The sequence below is a fragment of the Triticum urartu genome, chromosome 6A (assembly GCF_056163025.1).
Source record: "Triticum urartu cultivar PI428250 chromosome 6A, HENAU_Tu73, whole genome shotgun sequence".
NCBI classification, from domain to species: domain Eukaryota; kingdom Viridiplantae; phylum Streptophyta; class Magnoliopsida; order Poales; family Poaceae; genus Triticum; species Triticum urartu.
This window is the reverse complement of record NC_141878.1, coordinates 177,664,697-177,684,552: the sequence shown is the minus strand read 5'-3', so window position 1 is coordinate 177,684,552 and position 19,856 is coordinate 177,664,697. Positions and strand designations below refer to the sequence as shown.

Sequence of the window (19,856 nt, the reverse complement as noted above, 5' to 3'; positions counted from 1 at the left end):
AACTGGCATAAAACCATAATGAATTAGGAGAAACAATATATACAGAAAAGTTTTGCATTTCTTCAAGCTTTCCAACGCCATATCATTTGCGGCAGTTGGACTTATGGTTAAAAAATTAGCTTGAAAATACGAACTCGGTAGAACTTGTACCGTTTTATAAATTACTTTTAAATAGTTCAAAATCAGAAAAAACTTTTAACATAAAAAAGTAGCGCAATTTCATAAGCTTTCCAATGCCATATTATTTGCCTCAATTGGATTAGCCGTTTAGAAATGGCATCAAAAATACGAACTCGGGTGTTCGGTTTGCGAAATTTTACGATTTTACGAATTACTCTTTAACGTAGGGAATTAGAGAAAACTTTCAACATGTGGAAGGAGCGGTTTTGCAGCAGCTTTCCAATGCCATATTATTTGCCTCATTCCGATAAACGGTTTAAAAATGCGATCAAAAATACGATTCACGTTTTTTTTGTATGAAGAAAAAATGGTTTTCAAAACTACTCTTAAAACGCTTACATTCTGCCAAAAATTTAAGTTGGGTCATGATACTGATGTCCATAGCTATCCAACGGTATATCGCAAGCCCCATTTGGACACTTTTTAGCTGAAGTTCAACCTAGTACTCGGGGAAGGTCAGGCGCGTTACTCGGGAAGTTCATGTTGTGATCAGAATATTATTCTGATCCCGTGATCAGAACAGTGTTTATGTATATATATATAGTGTTACTATTCATCACTCAGGGTGCAGAATAAATTATTCCTCACTCGAGGTAATCTTACGATCATTTTATAATTAAATTATGTTTGGAATTCAAATAGTTACATTCCTATTGATTCACTACGTAAAATTTGACATAAGAAAATAAAAATATAGGTCATAAGACAAGAAAATTTACAGTTTATATGTATTTTAGACTATGTTTTTACGTTTGTCATTTTACATAACATAAAATATTTTTTACGGCGATTATATATTTTCTTATGGTCTCTTTTTGCGTCAGAAATAAGACAAAACTTACGGAACGTAAAATTACGGTGTATTGATGGTAAAATAGAGGGGGGTGAAGAATAACTATTCCTCACCCAGAGTGACGAATAGCGCGACCCTATATATATATATATATATATATATATATATATATATGGGCTATTCTATTTCGCGTAATAGAATATTATTCTGTTACCCTACTTGACCTCATGGTTTCAGGCGGCTGTACTGATGATTTTCATCTCGTCGAACTGATTGTCTTTTCGCCGGAATGGGGCATGTAATATATCGTTGGAAAGCTCTTGACATCTACATTACAAATATATAGAAAATGTTTGCAACATCATCACGGTTTAAGAGCAGTTTTGAAAAAACCATTTTTTTCAAAACCAAAAACGCGAATCGTATTTTGGACTCAATTTTCAAACGGTTTGTCGGAATTGAGCAAATAATATGGCATTGGAAAGCTGGTAAAATCCGCATATTTCATATATCTACTATTTTTTTCAAATTATATACAATTTAAAAGTACTTTGAAAAACAGTGAAATTCTGGGTGAAACATATTTTCGTGTTTTTTGCAAACGGTTTGTCGGTTTGACGCAAATGATACGGCATTGGAAGGCTATGGAAAATGCGTAACTTTTTCATGTAGAAATGTTTTTCTAATTCCTTACGGTTTAAAAACAAATTCGAATACGGTCAAATTTGATTTCGAACATGATTTTTTTAGATGTTTGTCGAAATCGAGCAAATAATATACCGTTGGAAAGCTATCAAAAATGCGAAACTTAGTAATGTTGAACATTTTCTCAAATTCACAACCATTTAAGAGTAATTTTGAATACGGCAAGACGGATCCTGTTGTTTCCCGACTAAAAAACAAGTACTCGTACTGTTATATGTGTGTGTTTGTACTGAGCTATTTTTGGTAGAGTAATTTTGAATGGTTCTGAAAAAAGGGTACTTGTACTGATGTTTGTATGGGTTTGTAGTAAGCGTGTTTTCACTAATTAGACTTTGATCTGTTTTTTGGGTAATATTTTCCTCGTAAGTTTTCAACGGTTTAATGTATCATAGCCCCCGAACTTGAATGCTTTATATTGTTGAACTGAATGTTATTTTTTCCAAAAAAAATGCGTGTTTTTTTTTCAAGTCAAAGTTTTTTTTGCAACGAATGGTTTAGATTTCTCTTGTTTTGCAACTTGAATTTTTACCATTTTAAACTTTTACCATCTTGAATTACCATTTGTGGATGAGCACTTGAACTTGTAGAATTTAAAGTTTTCTGTTTTATTTCTTTTTTGGTTTTTTGTCCGAACTTATGGTATCATCCTCACTGAACCTGCACGGTTTCTATAGCTGAACTAAAATAAACTTTTACCCGAATAAATGTGAACACCGAGACTTTTGTACAACAAGAACTAAATCTAATGCCAATATTGAACTGACAGGTTCCATACGCAAGCTAGCTATCAAATTTACTGATCCTAAAATCAATCACCACCACAAGAACACAATAAAGTTCTCCAAATGGTTGCTTGAGGAAGAGCTAGCTGCTGAACCTGACCACATTTACCGCTGGGAGCAGCCAAGCACTAGTTTCTAGAGGGATTTAGCAACGTTGGCGAGCACCAACCACATTTTGCTCAACAAAAAAAATCAAACTCTTTTAGTATACTTTCTCGTTCACCTTACATGGATCCAACAAGTTTTTGCACAATGACTTCTTATATTTCATCTTTTATAGCAAGCTACACCATAGAGAAATTAAAATACATTGGATCAGAGACCATTATAGAGCAAGACAAAAGCAGGTTCTTCATTAGCCAACCTGTACTGTCCCTGTTGCATCTCCCTTCCCGTCCAACCAAATCACATCGAGAGATGTCCCATGCGCAAATGATATAGTGAGTGAGTCATGCTTGCTGCCGCACACGCGCATGTATGAGAAAGATAACAACATCAGTTGTTGCTTCACACGGGAGAGCTGGCGGCCGCTACTTCGATGACCTGAATTAGCATAGGTGCACTTTAGATGTAGCAAAATCTGAACTTATTTAAAATGGGAAATTGAAATTTAGCATGCTGATTGATACATCTTTTTAATAAGTAGTTATCTAAATGGGAAATGAGTTTCAATCGTATGCTAGAAGATGCCCCATGCAAAAACTAGAAATATGAGTGAGATAGAAAGAGTTGTTTCAACAAGTTTTTTTAAGTACAAATACATGGTGGTAGCGGTATTCAATGCAAATGGGAGCTTTGTACAATACTCCATTGCAAGCATCATATAGCTTGGATGTATGAAACACAACCATCACCAATTCACCATGTTACTATTCTGGGCATAGGCAATATAGTTGCACTGAGACGCTTAACCAGATGAACTGAGACAACCAATGGAGGGAGGAGTTCTTGTCTTAATATAGGCAGCATTTTTTTACAAAAATGGCTCGAACATCTTTAAAGAAGACAACAATGACCACTTTTTTAACTGCATGAGTAAACAACCGCCAACGTACAGCAGATCACTTGAACTTATAGGAAATAGAAAAAAGAACTAAGCTTGCATCATCAAAATCTACAGTTTTTTTCTGAAGTGATAACATATGTAAAACTTAGGTCAATTGGTGTGACGCAAACAGTTGAACTAGTGTAACATATGTAGTCGAACGGATGTAACTATTTGTAGTTGAACCAATTGGAGACCTGGCAACGCAACAACATTTTCATTCTATGGTGTCTCGCACATGGTTTGCTAGAACAAGTTGAACTGAATATATTTTTCGTTTTGAACTTTGAAAGAAGCTACAACTTATGTTTCCCAAATGTCTACAAAATTTTAAGTTTCCAAGCACATACCTTTTGTTTCCTTTTTGTTGATGGGCACAACGTCCCTACTCCTGCGGACTTGCGGCATAGCGAATTGGAGCTGAAGAAGAGGGGATCACGAGCGGCGGCTGGGTGCACCAGGATTTGGCTGTTGTAGGGGATCCTAGCTACTACCAAGACATCCCCGAGGAGCTAGTAGAGGGGGTCTGTAACGCCCCGAGACCGATGTGCCAGGTGTCTTCCAGTTATTCGTTGTCATTGCCATGTCATTTGCTTGCGTGTTGCATTTCATCTTGTCATCATGTGCATTGCATCATCATGTTTTCAAAACATGCATCCGTCCGGGTCTCCCCGTTCCTTCCGTTGTCCATTCTGAGTCCAACCACACTTGCACGCGCCCGCGGCATGTCCGAAATAGTATTTTATAAGTGGCCGGAAAATGTCCTCGGAATGTGTTGAAAGTTGGCGTGTGGTCTTATTATAGTGTAGATAGACCGCCTGTCAAGTTTCATCGCGTTCGGAGTTCGTTTGATAGCCCAACGGATAACTATAGCGGCAGTATAGCCGGTCTAACGTCGGACGTTTTCGGTCTCCGGAAACAGTTGCCGGGCTGCACTCCTCTCCTCTCATCTCAGCCCAACCTCTCTTCACAGCCCACTAGCCCACCTATCTAACCCCCTCCGCTCCGGGTCGTCCGATCGAGATCGTCCGGCCCCGAAATGGCCTCAAACCCCCTAACCCTAGCCCCCCTTACCTTATATAGACCCCCTCCATGCCATTTTGGGCCTTCTCCTTCCTCCTCCTCGAATACCGCGCCCCCAATCATCAGCCAGCCGCCTCCCACCTCCTCTGCCTCGTTTTCCGCGCCGGCCACCAGATCCGCCGCCACTTGGCGCGCAGAAGCCGGCAGCGCCGCCACCTGAGCCGCCGCTTCCTCCAACCGCGACGTGCCACGTCGCCAGCCCCAACACCCCGCGCCGCGGCCCGCCTAGGCCCAGGTCGACCAGCTCAGGGTCGAACCGGGCCCGAAGCCGCACCCCACCCCCGAGGCTCCCCGCCTCCACTCCACGCCTCCCCGTCGGACTCCTTCGGCGCATCAGATCCAGCGCGCCGGCCTCGCATCGCCGGCCACCGGAGTGCCCTCGTCGGCGAACCCCAGGCCAGTGCCCCATCGCCGTCTCCTTCTCCTCTCCTTTTTCCTTCATCTCGCTCTCCCGAGCTAATCTCTCTCTGCCTCCCAATCTGCAGTTCGTCAGGGGACCGCCGGAGTTCGCCGCTGCCACCCCAAGTCGCCGTCGCCCCTCCTCCGGCTAGATCCGGACCCCTCTGCACCGGATCCATCCATCCCTGCACGGATCCGCCGCTCCACGTTCTTCTCCGCTCCTCCTTGCCGGCAAGTTCACCGGAGTGCCCGCGACCATGGCCTCTGCGCCGACCGCACGCACCTGGGCTGCCTCACCTTCGCCTCTTGACCGCGTCGAACGAGCTCGATCCACCAGCGCCCGTGCCTGGGCCACCTCTGCTCCGGCCCAGCGGCTCCCCTCCGTCGCGCGAGGCCCAGCGCCAGATCACAACACGGCCTACCAGCGCCCAGGCCCACTCCCCCCGGCCTACCTCTCCAGCCGCAGCGCCTAAGGCCCGACCTGCTCCCTTCCAGATCCAGCACGGCCCATGGGTGAGCCGCCCCCTCTCCTCTGCACCTTGGCCCCAGCAATTTTGGGCTGCTTCTGTTTTTTTTTCCTTTCAGGTTTTTCTTTTTTTCCAAAGGAGACCTGTTTTGCAGAAAAGTCCCTAGAGTTCATGCATTTAATAACTCATGAACCGTGCATCGGATTAAAATTATTTATATATGAAACTTGCTCAGAATTTTGTCTAGTTTAATAATATGTCACTTTCATGCATGTTTAAAATGTCTAAAATGATGTTTTTTTAAATTTGCTCCTATGCCATGCTAAAATGATTTAATTCATAACTAAATAACCATAGCTCCAAATTTAATAAACTTTATATGTAAATGGGGTAGAAAAATGCCTAGATTATCATGGGGGAATCATCTTGCATTTTTAACAACTCTAAAATAATGTTTAGGGCAGATCAGTACCGAACCTAATATATGCACATGAGGAGTTTCCGGATTTGTTGTTCGTTGTTTCCGGCCGCATTTAACCTTGACTAGATAGGTAGTTTACATTTGCTTCACCCTCTTGCCATGTTTAACAACATTTAATATTGTTGAGTACCTAAACGAGAGGGAACTAAATAAGTCATGTGGTGTTTTTCTTCAATATGCAACCCGTTGCATATTGAGCTCCACTTAATTTGTAGGATTGTTTGTGCACTTTGCCATGCCATGCCTCATTAAACCGGACATGCATCATACTTGTTTGCGCATCGTGTCATGCTTATGTGGTGGTTGTTTACCATGATTGTTTGCTTCTTTCCGGTGTTTGCTTCTTCGGGTTGGTTCCGATTAACGTCGCGTTTGTGAGGAACCGTTCGTCTACGTCCGTTTGTCATCTTCATGGACTCGTTCTTCTTCCTTGCGGGATTTCAGGCAAGATGATCATACCCTCGAAATCACTTCTATCTTTGCTTGCTTAGTTGCTCGCTCTTTTGCTATGCCTATGTTGCGATACCTACCACTTGCTTATCATGCCTCCTACTTTGTTCAACCAAGCCTCTAACCCACCTTGCCCTAGCAAACCGTTGATTGGCTATGTTACCGCTTTGCTCAGCCCCTCTTATAGTGTTGTTAGTTGCAGGTGAAGATTGAAGTTTGTTCCTTGTTGGAACATGGAGATGTTGTTCCTTGTTGGAACATGTTTACTTGTTGGGATATCACAATATATCTTATTTAATTAATGCATCTATATACTTGGTAAAGGGTGGAAGGCACGGCCTTATGCCTGGTGTTTTGTTCCACTCTTGCCGCCCTAGTTTCCGTCATATCGGTGTTATGTTCCCGAATTTTGCGTCCCCTACGCGGTTGGGCTATAATGGGAACCCCTTGACAGTTCGCCTTGAGTAAAAATCTTCCAGCAATGCCCAACATTGGTTTTACCATTCGCCACCCAGCCTTTTTCTTTTCCCTTGGGGGTCACGCGCCCAAGGGTCATCATTATTTACCCCCCCCCCCCGGGCCAGTGCTCCTCTGAGTGTTGGTCCAACTTGTCAGCCGCCGGTGGCCACCAGGGGCAACTCTGGGCTGGCCTACCAGAAGTTTAGACAACCCGGTGTGCCCTGAGAAAGAGATATGTGCAGCTCCTATCGGGATTTGTCGGCACATTCGGGCGGTGTTGCTGGTTTAGTTTTACCCTGTCGAAATGTCTTGTTGTACCAGGATACCGAGTCTGATCGGAATGTCTCGGGAGGAGGTCTATTCCTTCGTTGACCGTGAGAGCTTGTGATGGGCTAAGTTGGGACACCCCTGCAGAGATTTAAACTTTCGAAAGCCGTTCCCGCGGTTATGGGCAGATGGGAATTTGTTAATGTCCGGTTGTAGAAAACCTGAAGTTGACCTTAATTAAAATGAATCAAGCGCGTGTGTTACCGTGATGGTCTCTTTTCGGCGGAGTCCGGGAAGTGAACACGGTGTTGGAGTTATGCTTGACGTAGGTTGTTTAGGATCACTTCTTGATCATACTTTCTCGATCGTGCTTTGCCTTCTCTTCTCGCTCTCATTTGCGTATGTTAGCCACCATAGATGCTAGTGGCTTGCTGCAGCTCCACCTCATACCTTTACCTTACCCATAAGCTTAAATAGTCTTGATCGCGAGGGTGCGAGATTGCTGAGTCCCTGTGGCTCACAGATACTTCCAAAACCAGCTTGCAGGTGTCGATGAGACCGTGCAGATGACGCAACCAAGCTCAGGAGGAGCTCGATGAAGATCCTGTCCTTTGTGTTGTTTAGTTCTAGTTGATCAGTAGTGGAGCCCAGTTGGGGTCGATCAGGGACCTTTGTCGCATTTGGGGTTCTTCTTTTATTTTGGCTCCGTAGTCGGGCCTTAATTGTATTTGGATGATGTAATGCTTTATTCATGTAATTGTGTGAAGTGGCGATTGTAAGCCAACTATGTATCTCTTTCCCTTATGTATTACATGGGATGTGTGAAGATTACCTTACTTGCGACATTGCTTTCAATGCAGTTATGTCTCTAAGTCGTGCTTCGACACGTGGGAGATATAGCCACATCGAGGGCGTTTCAGGGTCACCGGCCATCTGGTGTAATTTTAAACTACTAGGTGCACCGGTATTTGGCTGCTTTAGAGGAACAAGAGGTCAGAACAAACATGAATTATATAGGTTACAGATTTTGCCTTCTATAATGATGTGCTTCCTGGGCAGTCCAAAAGCAGCAGCCGTACAAGTTCAGTAGCCGCTCACCGTGAACACCTGCTCGATGGGAATTTGTACAAATTGTTTGGAATTAGAAATTGAACTTTAGTAAAATTAGAAACTGAACTGAAAAAGAATTAGAAATTAAAGGAAAATAAAATAAGAAACTAACTAAACTAAAAATAAGAATCAACTGAACTAAAATTGGAAATTGAACTACATAAAAATTAGGATGTTGTGGATGTAAGAAGGGCTTCTCTTTTGCAGGTAGCTTATGCGCCGTCGGCTAGCTTTGGTTGTAAGCGTCTATGTGGTTTACACCTACCTGCTAAGGATGACCAAACACTATATTATAACTATGGTTGTGAGTTCCAAAAATCGGGAGGAAATCATCTCTCACAAAAGAAAGAACCAGATGTGTTGAGGATTGGTTTTCAGTTCACACCACTTAGGCTAGCCATACTGAAGTAGTTGTGTTCCTCTCACTCACATATACTACATGTTGATGCTTGTCATCTCGTTCGTTACATACTACATAGGCAGAGGCTACATGTACTATGATCAAATCAAATAATATATGACTCTATATGTATCAGACCTGGCTAAGGACGCTGCTAGTTTTCTTGTCTTTGCCAGTGACGAGGGAGTCCTCAGTGTACTACGTACGCCGCAGCGGGTGTTGTGTCTTGTCCTAAATCCCGGGTGTACATATGTACGCGTCGCCTCGGACGGTGGCCCTTCCTTCCTTATGCCTTGCGGTCACACAGTGGTCAAACTAGTTAAGTTTTGTTCTTTTTAATTCAAAAAAGCAGGTGAAACTACTAGCAAATAAATGGAGATTAATCACTGAAAACTTAATGCCACCTCAGTCAGGTTAGTTTCAGGTTCTGAGACTGAATGCACGTCGTGCCTGTCCTCCTACTATGAGATGCAAAGTAAACCAATCCTAACCCAAGGAACCTCACGCGTCACGACCTCTGTCATGGAACACCATACATGGAAACAGAGAAACTTCTAGGAAGCCTCCATGGACAGAGCCATAAACTCAAATGGCAGCACCGTCGATGGCGAACAACAGGTATAATGGAACTGGCTGTTCGTAGAAATGACAGTACCTATATACAAAATATTATTCTGCAAACAGTTACCATGTTTAAATTCCTAGGTAATCAAGTCATCATATACATTCAAAAGCAAACAACACCTTTTTGACAACTAGCGTGATGGACTGAAATCCTTCCAAGTCCATTGCTACGTACAAAATATTACTGAGAAATGGTTTAGAGCAATGTCAGAAACAACATAAGCTAGTTGGATAAGTCGCACGATTTAGATCTGTAAATAAGAAATTATCTGGTTCGTAAAAATTGAAATTTCAAGCACATTTTTTAGTGAACTCTAATTTGTAGGCGTCGGCGGGGAGGTGGGGGCGCGCGTCTGCGGGGAGGCGTGAAACAATGAACGAATTATAGTAGCAACACTTAATGTTTTAGATTGCCTTGGCACAACAAGTTAGTACATCTAGCAATCTAGGCCAAATAAAATCCATAGACTACAGATTTACTAAAATAAGAATTGAAATGAACTAAAACTAAAATAAGAATTGAACTTAAATAAACTTGGATATTGTACTGAACAAAAATAAGAAACTTTGACTAAACTAAAATGAGAATTTGAAATTGGAATGAACTAAAAAATTATTTGCTGAACTGATCATGAAAGAACAAGAATCAATTCGTTCTGGAAGTATTTTAAGCATCAAGTCCACGAGGTTTGAGAAGTTACAGAATCATTTTCAGTTTCAAGCACAATCGTAATTCAGAATTGCTAACATAATTTCAAGGTACTATGCAAAAAAACACATTACAGTATATTGAGATGTCCAACTACATGTACCAACTTAATACCTTCTCAAATGAATCGATAGTAAGAAACAAGGTAGTAACAATCCTAACTCTGCATAGTTTTGGGGTTTGTAGAAGTCTAAATATATTCGCGCACTCCAAATATGTGCATTTTCAGGTACAAAACTTTTTGAACCTTTTGTACGAAAGAAGTTGAACTATCAGTCCAAACAGATTTGAAGTTGAATGATCTTTTATCTTACCAATGTTAAGGGAAACAAAACCAGAGACGGAATCGTGGGAGAACTTGGACTGAAGAACTCATCGGAGGAGGCAGAGTGGATTAATGTTGCAGTGTTAGAATCAGTTCAGTAGCTGCTCACTAGTACACTTGCCGCCTACTCGCTATCATCAGATGTACACTGCACACACACAACAGCTACCAATCATCATGCACACACACACACCGCATCATCTACACACCCAGGGCTGCATCTTCACCACACTTTGGACTGACAGCATAGCAACACAGAAAACAATTTTGTAAGTGTCAACACTATCATCCTCGCTGCGCCATGGGGAAAACAAAATAGGCATCTTTGAAGCACTAGGGGGATAACCATTGAAGATGGAGCTCATTTGTACCTTCATCATAGAAAAAAGTAGACTTAATATCTCCAAGTTCTGAAGATGAACAAATGAATCGCACAAAACATTGTCCAAAAATCATAAGATGATTTTTAGCAATGGTGGACTACAGATATTAGGGGCGGCGGGTGGCGCGAGAGAGGAGGCATGGTGTGGTGGTCGTGGCGCGTCGCCGGAGTTGGGAGGTGGTGGGCGCGGCGCGTTGCCGGAGGTGGGAGGTGGTGGGCGCGGCGCGTGGCCGGAGGTGGGAGTGGTGGGCGCGGCGCGCCGCGGGAGGTGGGACGTGGTGGGCGTGGCTCGTCGCCGGAGGTGGGAGGCGTTGGGTTTGGCGCGTCGCCGGAGGTGGGTGGCGGGGGGAGGCGGGTCGCCGGGGAGTTGGGGCTGGCGGCGGTGGCGTTTGCGGTTGGATAAGGAACGCGGGACAGAGGAGAGAGTGGTGGGGTGCGGGCTGTCCGGTTCTTTTGTTTTGTTTTTCTGTGGTTCGTGAGCTCACAATCGGGCCTATATAGGGACAGAGTAACATAATATTATTTTGTTAATAGTAACAGAACAGCTCTATCCCAGGATGCAGAATAAATTATTCATCACTCAGAGTGCAGAATAAATTATTCTTCACTGAGGTAATCTTACGATCATTTCATAATTAAATTACGTTCCAAATTCAAATAGTTACATTCCTATTGATTCATTACGTAAAATTTGACATAAGAAAATAAAAATATAGGTTATAAGACAAGAAAATTTGCAGTTTATATGTATTTTAGACTATGTTTTTACGTTTATAATTTTACATAATATAAAATATTTTTTACGGCGATTATATATTTTCTTACGGTCCCTTTTTCGTCGGAAATAAAAAAAAACTTACGGAACGTAAAATAGTGGTGCATTGATGGTAAAAAGAGAGGGGTTGAAGAATAACTATTCCTCACCCAGGGTGACGAATAGCGCTATATATATATATATATATGACAGCACTATTCTAATCCCAGGATTAGAATAGTTATTTAGATCACAGCAGCCCCTATATAGGGCCTGATGGACCCCTCCCGAACTTTCCTGAACTGTCGGCCCAACCAGACAGCATCCCACCCGATCCCGAGCCGCCCCGACAGGATCCACCTGATCCCCCGATCCCGAGCCGCCCCGACAGGATCCACCTGATCCCCCGATCCCGAGCCGACCCACCCCCTCCTCGCCGCTCCTCCACTCGATCCCCGACCTCCTCCCCTCCTCGCCGCCCATCTTCACCGGATCCGCCGCCTCCCCCGCCCCGTCTACAGCTCCTGGCCGGCCGGATCCGCCGCCTCCCCTCCTTCCCCAGCTCCTGGCCGGTCGGGTCCTCCGCCTCCCCTCCGTCTCCAGCTCCTGGCCGGCCACCGACGCGGGCGAGCGAGCGAAGGCGGACGCCGGCGCGAGGGAGCCTGCGTCGCCTGGACGCGGCGAAGCCGCATCCTTGTCCCATCACCACCGCCCGAAGCCTTGGCAGACCAGATGACCGGCCCGATGCAAGCTACGACGAGCGGCGCGACCAACGGAGCAACTCCTCCGCGGAGGCGGCATCTGCTGCGACCTCAAATTCAGCGGCAACAGTACATGAACTTCCTCCCAATTTTGCCTTCTTCTTCAATCTTGCCTGCTCTGACCTTCTTGTTTCGTGCAGATGAACTTCGTGCCCTCTGCAATACATGGATTGCCATTGAATTCCTCTCATACCTCCACGACGAATTGTTCTCAAGGTGGCCTATCAGCTGCTGGAAAAAGGTTGGTCGACCTTCTAGCCAGGGTATGGTTGAACTTCTTCCTTCCTTCGGTTTGTTATTTGCTTACAGCTATGTGAAGTTCAGGTGGTGTGTGAGCATCAGTCCAGGCTACAAAAGCTTTTTTAAAATTTGCATGCCTGCTTACAAACATGTGAAGTTCTGGTAGTGTATGAGCCTCAGTCCAGGCTACAGAACAGCATTGTAAAATCTGCCTGCCTGCTTACAGGCATGTGAAGTTCAGGTAGTATGTGAGCCTCAGTCCAGGCTACAAACACTATAAAATCTGCCTGCATTCACATTCACATGTGCAAAAGCCATGTGAAGTTCAACTAGTAAGTGTGCTAGAGTTCAGGTTGGTATGTGTCTGGTTCTGTGCAAAAAAAAATAACAGGATAATAGAACATGCATGTGATATGACATGAAGGTCAGGTTAGTATGCACTAGCAGTCCAACCATTCAAAAACTCATGAAGGTTTAGGTTTTTTTAACTGTAGACAGTATTTCCCCTTTGCAAAACAAGAAGTTCAGGTTGTGGAGAGTGCTCAGTTCAGGTACATATAAGTAATCAAATATTGTAGAATTAAAAAACATGATGTGAAGTTCATTCTATGAAGGGTGCTCAGTTCAGGTACAAAGGCATTGGCAGATGCTCAGCTCAGTGCATAGTGTGATGGCTCTCACCACTTTTATATGAGAAGTTCAGGCTGTGAATAATGCTAAGTTCAGTTACAAAGGTATATGCAGATATAGCTTGTGTGCTAATAGACATTTTTTTCTTTTATGTCAGCAAGACGAGAGACGCATGAAGAAGCTTAGAAGTTCCCAGCAGCAAGTACACAATCCAAAGCCTGTACGCGTTGCACCACCCCCTCAATGGGTCACACCTCAAACGCACCAACAACATTACCAACCTGCTCCAGACCAAAAATGGATGACACCCGAAACACACGGATACTTCCAAGATGCTGGGTCATAGCCCTATCCGCACAGGTTTGCGCCTCCACCTGATTGGGTGACGCCGGAAATCCCCCGCGGATTCTTTGTATCCACCAGCAGACTCCCAAGCACGCCGATGGAGGAGGGGGTTAGCTCAAGTCCTGCGTGTAACTCTGGAGGTTATCCTGGTGTGCCTCATCAATGCCAAAGCGAAGCAACTAAACCGGATCCCAGGACAAATCCAACAGCAACACACACACAGAGGAGAGTGATCTGCACACTACCACCGTTTGATCCTGCTGCTGCCGCTACATGTCAGAATTCTATGGGGCATAAGGTAGATGGATTGCTTCACAAAACAAAAGAGCAAACCAAGACCAAGATCGCAATACCTCCACAACCACCTCAAGCAAAAAGGACGCAAACAAGAGAGAGGCCATCTTCAGCCCTCCTTCCTCCTCATGATCCACTGCTGCATCCTGCTATGATTACTCCGCCATGCCCCATCCCAGAGGGACAGCAGCCGACACCGGCGGAGTTGCGATCATACACGCACATAAGTGAAACAAAAAATATTTATATACGCATCTTGTATTATCTGCACATTTTCTGCTCCCTCCAGGACAACAAGTTCATAAACTGCATTTTAAGGTGTTGTTTGGATTATTATTTTTCTTTTTCTGCAGACGCCAGATCTACCGGATTATCTAATACCAAGACTAAAGATGCGATTCAAAGATGTAGAGAAAGCAAGGGAATTTTATAACAGATACGCCAGACACGCTGGTTTTGGAATCAGGAAGACGGGTGGAAATGACAACCACAAGTATTTTGTTTGCGCCTTCCAAGGGATACACACATCTTCTGTTTCAGAGGCCAACAAGAAGCGAAACAAAACATCGCAGAGGACGGGCTGCAATGCAAGAATGAGGGTGAAGGTGCAGGAGGATGGCACATGCGTGGTAGTGGACATTGAGTACAATCATAATCACCAGCGCATGCAAACTGATGACATGCTGGTATTTTTGCACTCACACAAGAATTATGACCCCACTATTTTGGAGTACATAAAGCTCCTGCAGTACCATGATGTCAAGCACACAACAATCATGTCCATGCTATCTAAAAATGAAGATGGAAGCTACTTCCTAAGCATGACCGGACGAGACCTGCTAAACCAGTAAGTATTCAAACACCTACATACTGCAATGTAAAATAGCATCCTAGCTCACAGCCCTTTGCTAGCAAAAAATAAACAAATGCACGTTTGCATGTGATTTGCAGGAAAGCCATGAATGCAAGGAAAGATGATTTGGATGATGTATTGAAACTTGTTTCATTCTTCAAAGACATGAAGGCAATAAATGATGAGTTTTTCTATGACATCCAAGTGGACAAGGACAAGTCAATTAAAAACATTTTCTGGTCCAATGCAAGCTGCCGAGGAGCCTATCAAGACTTCGGTGATTGCGTAACATTCGACATGACTTACAAGACCAACAGATTTCATATGCCCATGGGAGTGTTTGTTGGAACAAACCATCACTTGCAGTCAACGATATTTGTTGTTGCCCTGATAAGAGACGAAGATGCAAAGTCATTCAAGTGGCTGTTCGATACATTTCTACGGTGCATGAACAACAAGCACCCAACTTGCATTCTAACAGGTGAGTTCAAAAAAAAACTCCTCAAGTTTCATCATCTTTTTCAGTCTATGGGTCTGTGTTGGTTGGGTACATTGGTTTTGTCTGAAAATAATGTAAAGAATGCAGTTCAGCCACTGTAAGCACAGAAGTCCAACTAGCAGTACAAGAAAGAAAAATTATTTGTCACATGCTTGGAAAAAAATTAGTTATGAATGTGAAGTTCAAATACATGAATCATAGAAGTTCAAGGACAAAGCTGTAAGATAAATATATGTAGCATGTTCAGAAAAATATAGTTATTTACGTGAAGTTCAAGCACTGCCACCACAGAAGTTCAACAATAATGCTTTAAGAAATTTTTTGATTGCGACACTACTAGTTTGTCCTACTACTAACTGTGAAGTTCAAGCACTGATACTAAAGAAGTTCAGCAACGCTGCTGTAAAGAAAAAATACATGTGACATTCTTAGATACCATACTGCCAAGATGTGTAGTTCAAGTACTTGTACAACATAAGTTCACCATCAGTACAAAAAAGAATCAAGTTTCATTTTTTTAATTCATGCAGACCAATGCCCATCGATGGCGAAAGCTATACCACAATGATTTCCAAACACCGTCCACAAGCTATGCCGTTGGCACATCATGAAGAAGTACAGGGAATACCTCGCGTTGCTGTACAAAAAGTATAAAACATTCAAAGAGGAGTTCACAGCTATATTAAACTGGCCGCTGATGCCAACGGGGTTTGAAGATGCCTGGGCTAAACTCGTGCACAAGTACAACCTGGAGAACGACCAGATGATGATGCAGCTCTGGAGTGATATGAAGATGTGGATTTCAGCATATTACAAGAACATTTTCTGTGCTAGAATGACTTCCACACAACGAAGCAAGAGCATGAACCATGTGCTAAAGAAAGGGTTTGTCAAGGGGACCCAGAACCTACACAAGTTTGCTAGGCGGGTCAATGCTTGCATACAAACTCAGATGCAGAAGGAGAACGAGCAAACAATGACCAGCATGGTATGATGACAAGTACAAAACACCCCCATCATGTTCTGTTTTACCTTAAACATGTGCACTTTGAATTTTAAAAAATGAAACCCATGACTCTACTTCGACTAATATCTCACTTTTTGACATGTGCAGACCAATCCTGTGACAAAAACAACTTACGGCTACGAGGAAGACATGTCTATCAAGTACACGAGAGCCGTGTGCACTGAGATGAGGAATAGGATGAGAAAGGCCACACTATTTCACGCAAAGCGTACAGCAGAGCCCACTAAGTACCTTGTGTACTACCACAACAAGCCTGGCAATGATGATGAAGAAAGATTTTCCTGGCCAAAGCATGAATTCCAGGTTGTAGTTGACCCAGAGAAGGAAATATACGAGTGTGAATGCAAGCTCTGGACACACACAGGTGAGCGAAAAAACAAGATCATTAAATAGCTAGACTAGTAGTATCATATCAAAATTTATGAAACTCATTGCTGGCTCACAAACTATGTATTCTGCATTCATCACAAAAATGCAGGCCTGTTCTGCATTCACATCATGAACATACTGGACTACATCAAGCCTGACAAATTTCCAAACAAGTATATCCTCAAACGGTACACAAAGACTGCAAGATCACAACCAACCTTTGATACAAGGGACTACAACACAACCGCATCGGATGGCAGCTCAAGGCTATCAAAGCAAGACATCTTGCCGCAACTGAATTTGATGGTTAACAAGAAAGCGATGAGATGTGACCAGCAATATGACAGAGCCTACTATGTTCTCAAGAGGCTTGTGGAAGAGCTTGATGCAATACATTCAGCAAATCAAGCGGATGCTGACGAAAGGATGGCTGAAGAGGACGCTGAAATTGAAGATGACCTTCATTATTATGCAGCTGAAATGCTCAACCCCGCCGCTGAAGCCAACCAATGCAAGCAGGGTGATGGCCAATCAATGGAGCAGCAACAGCAAGAGACGATGAAATTGCCATTGTATTCTGAAACAAAGGGTAGGAAGAAAATTACTGCAGCAAAGAAAAGTGACAAGAGAGCTCAAATGAAGGCACCACCTGCAGGAAGAGTCGTCGTGCACGATGAGAACGGAGTGCCACTTGGACACAGGAAATACCACTAGGTTGCGGGACACAACAAGCTGACATGTCCAACACTATTGGAAAGAAACAATGCTGAGGAGATCAAGCAAACCAAATCTCAAAAACAGCAGCCCAAAGTTCAGGAACAAAAGAAGGGACCACACCCAAAGAAAGCAAGCAGCAGACTTTGTAGCATATGCAAGGAGTATGAACCACATAATGCAAGAACATGCCCGAAGCACGCAGATGCTGAAAAGACAAGCAAAATGCCAGAGAAGAAATAGAAAGCAAGACCTAGAGCCAACAACAAGAAGGTGGTGGAAGATGAAGAGGAAGACGAAGATGAAGACACCGTTGAAGAAGAGGAAGATGAAGAGGAAGTGGAATGCGACGATGAAAAGGAAGACGACGATGAAGAGGAAGAGGACGATAAAGAGGAAGAGGTACATGTCAAGCAAAAACCTCTACCACCAAAGCCTAGGAGGAGCGCAAGGCTCATGAACAGTTAAAATAGGTCAATTAACACAATGCAAACTTGTTTCATGTCAATGTGCAGAACATTATGTCATCCCCTGGTAACATACACTGTGAAGTTCAAGTAATATTACTGCAGAAGTCCTGGTATGTTATGGCAGGAAGTGATTGCTGGTGTCGTATTGCATGAAAGAGCAAGCAGTAATAAATTGAAAAACATACACTGTGAAGTTCAAGTAATATTACTGCAGAAGTCCTGGTATGTTATGGCAGGAAGTGATGTGCTGGTGTTGTATTGCATGAAAGAGCAAGCAGTAATAAATTGAAAAACATACACTGTGAAGTTCAAGTAATATTACTGCAGAAGTCCTGGTATGTTATGGCAGGAAGTGATGTGCTGGTGTTGTATTGCATGAAAGAGCAAGCAGTAATAAATTGAAAAACATACACTGTGAAGTTCAAGTAATATTACTGCAGAAGTCCTGGTATGTTATGGCAGGAAGTGATGTGCTGGTGCTGTATTGCATGAAAGAGCAACCAGCAAAATAATCATGCAGTTTTGAAGTTCATGTCAGCTTACAGAAGAAGTTTTGGTATTTAAAATCGATGTAGGAAAAGAATATGCTTAAAAAATAAAGTTTCGCTGCATAAACTAAGGTTAGCAAGCCTAAGACAACGCATTCAAATGTGAAGTTCTGCTTGGATACGTGTAGAAGTTCATGTACAATGCAACAAAGATAAAGAAATGTCAACAATATTTCTGCACAGATTTACATATGAAATACGTTCGCACTTGAAAAAACACAAAAAAACAAAAATAGATTCTACGCAAAAGCATACATATTGGTTGGGTTGAACATTACCAATACATTACACAACACAGAATATCCTCTCCATCTGAAACTAGCAGCCTAGCCACATCTCAAAGCAGAAGTTCAAGTCTACGATCATATGTTGGGACCCAAAAAAAAATAACACAAAAAAATCAAGCAGTTCAACCAAAAACCGAGGTAGAAGTTCAGGTACATCTGTTGGGGCAAAAACATTCAACACATGGATACTGAAAAATGACACAGTACATTGAAATTCACAAAGCCAAATCATTCTTCACACCTAATGCATTTGTCCACAATATCATAAGTAATAGTGCTGCACCTATAGATACACAAATCACTAAAACATTCTTACAACCAAATCTTTACGGAATTGTTCCAATCATTATCAAACCTAAAAATCTGTATGAAATCAAATCTACAATGAAACTAATGCTTCGAATTCACAGGCCAAAGGACTGGATCTCTTTAGGGAGCTCTGAACGCACGACTTCATTCTTCTCGCTAAAAATCAGAGTGTGCATGAACTCAGCCTTCCAGTCATCTGCAGTAGCCTGCAAACAAAGAAAGGTGAAAACGATGGTTTAGTAACGGATATCTAAAACCACAGCAGGAGCGTCTCAACAAAAACACACAAGAATAATCAAAGGATGATGAGACAAGAACAAAGACAGAACATACTTCCACATCACCAAAATCTTGAACAACCTCATCGCCATCATACGAAGAGCAGAACTTCACAGCAAAGAAACCACAATCATTACTCTTCTGCTTCGAAACATTGATGAAAGTCGGCCTCTTTGCAATAGTCACCCAGTTAGGCTGCTTGCTCGCCTTGTATGCAGCCTTGCCGAACACCTCCTCGAGCAACCCAACAAATATATTCATCTGCCAGAAATAACAAAATTAGATGAAGTCAAAAACATGTTAACCAAAATAGTTAAGTTCAGGTACATAAAAAAGCGACACTTGCATAAGATCCACTTGAACAAAAAAGCAGAAGTTCAACTTCTAAATGACAGTCAGTTCAAGCAGTATTTCCAAAACAGAGACAACAACATATTTTGTCAACACAAGGCATAATAAACTTTGTGTCAAACAAGAGAATGTGAAAGGAGGTTCAGGCTAAGAAACACTCACGATATTTTGGCAGTCCCCGTGGAAACTCATTCACGACGTTTCCATATTAGCGTAAGAAAGTGAATCAAGGATGTCAATGGTCCCATGATATCTATTCACCATGTACACACTGTAGTGCACCGTTGTGCCAATTGGCTTGAATAGAATCAAGAAAACCTGCAAAAGAATGAAAGGACCTATGAACACAAACTATAAAGCATATGTACTCAAGAATCGGCATGAACAAAAACTTCTTGACAAACTCAGCAAAAGGATGCACATGAAATTAAAAAAAGCAAGAGTTATGAAAAACTAACCAGCTTT

General features: G+C 42.8%; 3 protein-coding genes and 1 long non-coding RNA gene across 5 annotated transcripts; 3 read left to right on the top strand and 1 right to left on the bottom strand.

Annotated features, from left to right (window-relative positions):
* The first annotated feature begins 4,597 nt into the window (after positions 1 to 4,597).
* Positions 4,598 to 5,666, top strand: LOC147964647 (uncharacterized). The gene has a single exon (XM_087530082.1). It carries the CDS (start codon positions 4,598 to 4,600, stop codon positions 5,618 to 5,620), a length of 1,023 nt encoding a protein of 340 aa, XP_087386208.1. The 3' UTR covers positions 5,621 to 5,666.
* A 2,218-nt stretch (positions 5,667 to 7,884) lies between these two features.
* On the bottom strand, positions 7,885 to 11,115 carry LOC125517627 (uncharacterized). 2 transcript variants are annotated; one of them, XR_007287711.2, is made up of 3 exons: positions 9,026 to 11,115; positions 8,760 to 8,913; positions 7,885 to 8,218 (listed from the first exon to the last, which is right to left on the bottom strand). It is a non-coding gene; the product is annotated as an uncharacterized LOC125517627 (long non-coding RNA). The 2 variants fall into 2 exon arrangements; XR_015607820.1 differs by having other exon boundaries at positions 10,269 to 11,115.
* Positions 11,116 to 14,077: 2,962 nt separating this feature from the next.
* Positions 14,078 to 15,460, top strand: LOC147964646 (protein FAR1-RELATED SEQUENCE 5-like). Its single transcript, XM_087530081.1, has 3 exons — positions 14,078 to 14,532; positions 14,637 to 15,019; positions 15,378 to 15,460. Exons 1-3 carry the CDS (start codon positions 14,078 to 14,080, stop codon positions 15,458 to 15,460), a joined length of 921 nt encoding a protein of 306 aa, XP_087386207.1.
* Positions 15,461 to 15,644: 184 nt separating this feature from the next.
* Positions 15,645 to 17,147, top strand: LOC147964645 (protein FAR1-RELATED SEQUENCE 5-like). The gene is made up of 3 exons (XM_087530080.1): positions 15,645 to 16,025; positions 16,152 to 16,428; positions 16,543 to 17,147. The coding sequence occupies exons 1-3, from the start codon at positions 15,645 to 15,647 to the stop codon at positions 17,145 to 17,147; spliced, it is 1,263 nt and encodes a 420-aa protein (XP_087386206.1).
* Positions 17,148 to 19,856: the final 2,709 nt, after the last annotated feature.

What these genes read in the sequence shown, in the direction of transcription:
- LOC147964646 (XM_087530081.1), top strand. Translation starts at nt 14,078, where the DNA reads ATGCGATTCAAAGATGTAGAGAAAGCAAGGGAATTTTATAACAGATAC. An exon ending in GGACGAGACCTGCTAAACCA is followed by an intron (nt 14,533 to 14,636) that starts GTAAGTATTCAA and finishes TGTGATTTGCAG; the next exon opens with GAAAGCCATGAATGCAAGGA. An exon ending in CCCAACTTGCATTCTAACAG is followed by an intron (nt 15,020 to 15,377) that starts GTGAGTTCAAAA and finishes CGACACTACTAG; the next exon opens with TTTGTCCTACTACTAACTGT.
- LOC147964645 (XM_087530080.1), top strand. Translation starts at nt 15,645, where the DNA reads ATGAAGAAGTACAGGGAATACCTCGCGTTGCTGTACAAAAAGTATAAA. An exon ending in AGCAAACAATGACCAGCATG is followed by an intron (nt 16,026 to 16,151) that starts GTATGATGACAA and finishes TGACATGTGCAG; the next exon opens with ACCAATCCTGTGACAAAAAC. An exon ending in CAAGCTCTGGACACACACAG is followed by an intron (nt 16,429 to 16,542) that starts GTGAGCGAAAAA and finishes ACAAAAATGCAG; the next exon opens with GCCTGTTCTGCATTCACATC.
- LOC147964647 (XM_087530082.1), top strand. Translation starts at nt 4,598, where the DNA reads ATGCCATTTTGGGCCTTCTCCTTCCTCCTCCTCGAATACCGCGCCCCC.